The following is a 4,696-nucleotide window of genomic DNA, read 5'->3' as shown; positions in this document are numbered from 1 at the left end:
CAGTGGAACGCAAGGGAAGGAAAGAGAAAAGAAACAGATAAAACCAGGGCAGGGGGTAAAAAGGTGCCCCGCGCCTCTCGGAATCCAGCGGCCGCGGCCGCGGCTGCCGCCGCCGCCGCCGGGGGTGGGCTCCGGAAGAGCCTGCCCAGCAGGGAAGGGGAGGACGGGCCAGGAGCGAAATCCTGCAGGCGAGGAAGGGACAGACGCGCAAAGAAAAAGTGACTCGGGCCGTGCGCCCCGGCGGCGCTCGGGAGGGGACTGCTGCCACGGAGGGGCCCCCGCCAATCCTCCTTCACGTCCCCCGAGGGGGCAGACCCCAGCCCGCCCCTAAGGGCGAGAAGCGATGAGATAATCCAGCTGAGCTGCGAAAGGAGAGCGTCTGGCTCTGGATTCGGGGGGAGGGGGTCTCCGGGCGGGGTGGGCCTCTAAGGTGGGGGCGAGGGTCGGCGCAGATCCTGGGACGGAGTGGGGCGGGGGCTGCTGGGCCGCGCAGCAGTGGGCGGCGGCGGCCTCGCACACCCAGCTCACTCGCGCTGCGGCCGCCGGCGCTCTCTGTCCCGCTCGGAGCTGCTCGGCGCCCCAGCTGCCCGCCCCGCCGGCCGCTCAGGCCCGCGGCGCAGATGGCTGTGCGCGGCGCCAACACCTTGACGCCCTTCTCCATCCAGGCGATCCTCAACAAGAAAGAGGAGCGCGGCGGGCTGGCCGCGCCAGAGGGGCGCCCGGCGCCCGGGGGCACAGCGGCATCGATGGCCGCGGCTCCCGCTGTCTGCTGTTGGCGGCTCTTTGGGGAGAGGGACGCGGGCGCGTTGGGGGGCGCCGAGGACTCTCTGCTGGCGTCTCCTGCCGGTACCAGAACAGCTGCGGGGCGGACTGCGGAGAGCCCAGAAGGCTGGGACTCGGACTCCGCGCTCAGCGAGGAGAACGAGAGCAGGCGGCGCTACGCGGACGCGCGGGGGGCCAGCGGGGCCGGCCTCGCGGGGGGATCCTTAAGCCTCGGCCAGCCGGTCTGTGAGCTGGCCGCTTCCAAAGACCTAGAGGAGGAAGCCGCGGGCCGGAGCGACAGCGAGATGTCCGCCAGCGTCTCAGGTCTGCTGCGGCTTCGCGGGGATGGGGGCCGGGCTGAGGGGATGGACGCGGAGGGCAACCACGCCGAGTGGGGTGGTCGGCTTGAGCACCCTGCGCCCTGGGGCTCGGAGGCTGGCCAAATCCCGAAGTTCTGCGCTCTGGCGCGAGCTGCTCTATCACTTCGGGAACTGAGCCCGCGAGAGACCGGAGTAGCTCCTCAGAGCCCTGCGTCCTGGGGTGAGGCCTGAGACATCCTGGGCCAATGTGCATTAGACTGGGTTGGGAGAACCGCTGCCCCTTGCGTTCGGGAGTCTTTGAGTTCGTCGCCAGTGCTTTCTGCCGTGTCTGTCCCCAAATCCCCAAAATCAGGGAAGCGGAAAAGTGAGGGGTTCAGAGACCTCAGGTAGCCAGTGACCTAGCTCTGGACCAGAGACCTGCCAGTTCAAGGTCCCAGGGCCGGGCCCCACAGTAGGTGGATAGGTGGTGAAGAACACCTCCGAGTGGGCCAGAGCTGAGAATCTGCAGAACTAGAGCTTTGGGGAAAGGGCTGGTTTGGCTTTCTCAGACCCCAGGTCTGGGAGAGCAGCCCTAGGCCGAGGATCCCGGATTGGGTCTTTAGTTCATCCTGGAGGCAGGAGAGAGGCCTCCTCAGCCGTGGCCTGTCCTGTCCTGTGGTCTGGAAGACCCGGGTGCCTGCCCTAGTTGGGTACAAGCTTCTGTAGGCCTCAAGCACAGGGGACCGCTGGACCTTTCTGCTGGAGTTCTTCGGAAGGGCGGGTACGAGACCGAGAAGCTGGTGTGGGATCAGGGTCCAAAAACTCGATGCAGGGGCAACCCTCCCTCTTTACTCTCCAGTCCATCCTCTCATCTAAGGCCTCGGCTCAGCCTGTTTCCATGTCTCTCACAGCAATCCCAGGCGGCTGAGGGTGAAAGATTCTAAATACCTTTGGCCCCAGGATCCGCCTCCACCTTCCCTTACCTGCACCAGACAAGTGTGTGCTGCGAGGACGCGCGCTTGTGTGCGTGTGAACTAAGTGTGGAGAGGCGCGTGAACCCAAGCAGAGAGACGGAAATGCAGTCTAGAATCCCAATGCTCAACGCTGAGAGCCGGGAGGGCTTTCGCGGATGCTCGGGTCGAGTGCCCCAAGTTACTGAGGGGAGCCTGGGGCCCAGAGAGGGTGGGGAGCTGGTCTCGACAACACAGCGTTGACACAGCGGCTGAGTCTGCCGCCCTCCCCAGAAGAGGCCTAGATGGGATACCCAGTGGGGCAAGATTCTAAGACTGGTCTCCCGGGCCCAGGGCCTCCCAGACCTCCGCTCCGCTTGAGTGGGATCAAAGTGTATTTCCGCCCCACTCCCGTGACCCCTGCAGTTGAGGCCCGGCCTCACCTCGTCTGTGGCGCTGACAGTCTCTTGTTTCTGTTCCCACCGGGGTCCGCAGGCGACCGCAGCCCAAGGACCGAGGACGACGGTGTTGGCCCCAGAGGTGCACACGTGTCCGCGCTGTGCAGCGGGGCCGGCGGCGGGGGCGGCAGCGGGCCGGCAGGCGTCGCGGAGGAGGAGGAGGAGCCGGCGGCGCCCAAGCCACGCAAGAAGCGCTCGCGGGCCGCTTTCTCCCACGCGCAGGTCTTCGAGCTGGAGCGCCGCTTTAACCACCAGCGCTACCTGTCCGGGCCCGAGCGCGCAGACCTGGCCGCGTCGCTGAAGCTCACCGAGACGCAGGTGAAAATCTGGTTCCAGAACCGTCGCTACAAGACAAAGCGCCGGCAGATGGCAGCCGACCTGCTGGCCTCGGCGCCCGCCGCCAAGAAGGTGGCCGTAAAGGTGCTGGTGCGCGACGACCAGAGACAATACCTGCCCGGCGAAGTGCTGCGGCCACCCTCGCTTCTGCCACTGCAGCCCTCCTACTATTACCCCTACTACTGCCTCCCAGGCTGGGCGCTCTCCACCTGCGCGGCTGCCGCAGGCACCCAGTGAACCCGCTTGGGCTGAGGCAGCGAGTGATTCCCGCGCTCCGGCTCCGGACCGGCGCTGACAGCTGTAGGCTGTAGCCTGCACGGGGCGCCCCGCCAAGGAGGCACCTGGAGGTGAAACCCAGCTCCAGCTCCCGTTAGCCAGGACTTGTCCCCTGGCAGCTGGGCTGAGTCTGCCCCGAGGGGGCGCCTTTTTCTAATTTGAACAGAGGCACCCTATGGCCTAGGGGCCCTGATCGCCCACCTGCCTGGAAGCCCCTGGGCTCTATTTATTATCATGACAATGTTGGAATTAAATTTTGATTCGAATATGTCTGCCTGGGGGTGGGGTTTTCCCTGAGCGGCAACTCCTGGAGACTACATAGCCTGAATCCTCAGAATTTCAGGCCTGCTGGGAGCTTTCTGCACTAGGCCACACTAGTTCATGGTATCCATGCTACCAATCTATGTGTATCTATATATCTTTTATTTTTGGAAATTGCATTTGTAACCAAGGGGTGCGAAACCCTGGCAGTCCCAGGCAGCACCAGGCCAGGGGTTGAATTTGAAACGTGAAGGATTGGGTTTTCAGGCCCTCTGCTCCACCCCTCCTGTGTGTCAGAGCCAGGGTGGGGGTGCCCGATTCGGGTGCTGAATGTAAGGAGGGGAGCCTCCAAGTGTGGTGCAAGTCGGGGGTCTCCACATCTTCCTTCTCTGAAGTCCAGGTACCTGCACAAGCAGGAAGCGCCTGGGAGCCCCGGAAGGAGGAGAGCGCACACCCAGGCAGCCCTCTGCGGAAACTTTCCTTGGTTTCTTTTTATTTGTGTATAGGAGGTTAAGACGTGTCGCACTTTTCAGTTGTTTGTATTCAAATGACGATTGTTTTTCTACTCAATGTGAATATCCCTGGCCAGCCTTTCCACGGCGCCCACCGCAGTGCCGCTGCCTGGCCCTCAGTCTCTACCTTCCGCCCTCTGCGACTCCTGAGCTCTGGCCCGGGACTCCTCTATCCGCCCCTCACTTACCCTTAAACAGGTGATCCCACCTGTCTTGTCAACCTCGCCGCTTTTCGCCTCCTTAATGGCACTGTGCACTCAACTAGAGTATTAACTGTAAAAAGATTTGTGAAGTTTGGAAGCTCTATTCGCTGTATTTTTTCTTTAATTTATAAACTTTTAGTTTAACATGCCCTCCTGGACGCCGCGTTTTCTCTGAAACTGTCTTTTCCCGACTTTTGGGGAACCAGTAAGGCGAGCTGGAAATAGCTGGGGCTTTTTCCAACCTCCTTTCAGTCTCGGACCAAGGATGCTTAGTCTCTCCTGGGAGCAGCCCTGCTGCCCGCCCACTCCTCAGGCAGGTTATAAACCTGGGCAGCTCAGAAAAATCATGACTTCGGGGGCTTTGCAGGAGTCATGGATGAATCCCACTGAAACCGGGAACAAATTCCTAGGATTTCTCCCCATCCTCCCTGTGAGCATTGGTTTCAGAGCCTAGTAAGAGTCCATGGTTGAACCCCCAGCCAATGTCCATCCCCCATCCCAATGTACCGACCCTTTCATCTCCCCTCACCCCACCTCACCCTGTTCTCTGCTTTCGATTTTAGGAGCGTTTCTCTACCTTATCTAGTGTTTAGTTTTGAGAGTGGTTTAGTGAAAACTCCCGCTAAAATTCTGAAGCGA

The 4,696-nt window shown here is 61.7% G+C and overlaps 1 protein-coding gene across 1 annotated transcript; it reads left to right on the top strand.

Moving 5' to 3' along the window:
* The first annotated feature begins 431 nt into the window (after window positions 1-431).
* On the top strand, window positions 432-4,206 carry NKX3-2 (NK3 homeobox 2). The gene is made up of 2 exons (XM_003954369.5): window positions 432-1,086; window positions 2,507-4,206. The coding sequence occupies exons 1-2, from the start codon at window positions 621-623 to the stop codon at window positions 3,040-3,042; spliced, it is 1,002 nt and encodes a 333-aa protein (XP_003954418.3). The 5' UTR covers window positions 432-620; the 3' UTR covers window positions 3,043-4,206.
* The last annotated feature ends 490 nt before the right edge of the window (window positions 4,207-4,696 follow it).

Source organism: Pan troglodytes, chromosome 3 (genome assembly GCF_028858775.2).
Source record: "Pan troglodytes isolate AG18354 chromosome 3, NHGRI_mPanTro3-v2.0_pri, whole genome shotgun sequence".
NCBI classification, from domain to species: domain Eukaryota; kingdom Metazoa; phylum Chordata; class Mammalia; order Primates; family Hominidae; genus Pan; species Pan troglodytes.
This window is presented reverse-complemented; position numbering and strand designations above follow the sequence as displayed.

What these genes read in the sequence shown, in the direction of transcription:
- NKX3-2 (XM_003954369.5), top strand. Translation starts at nt 621, where the DNA reads ATGGCTGTGCGCGGCGCCAACACCTTGACGCCCTTCTCCATCCAGGCG. An exon ending in GATGTCCGCCAGCGTCTCAG is followed by an intron (nt 1,087 to 2,506) that starts GTCTGCTGCGGC and finishes CGGGGTCCGCAG; the next exon opens with GCGACCGCAGCCCAAGGACC.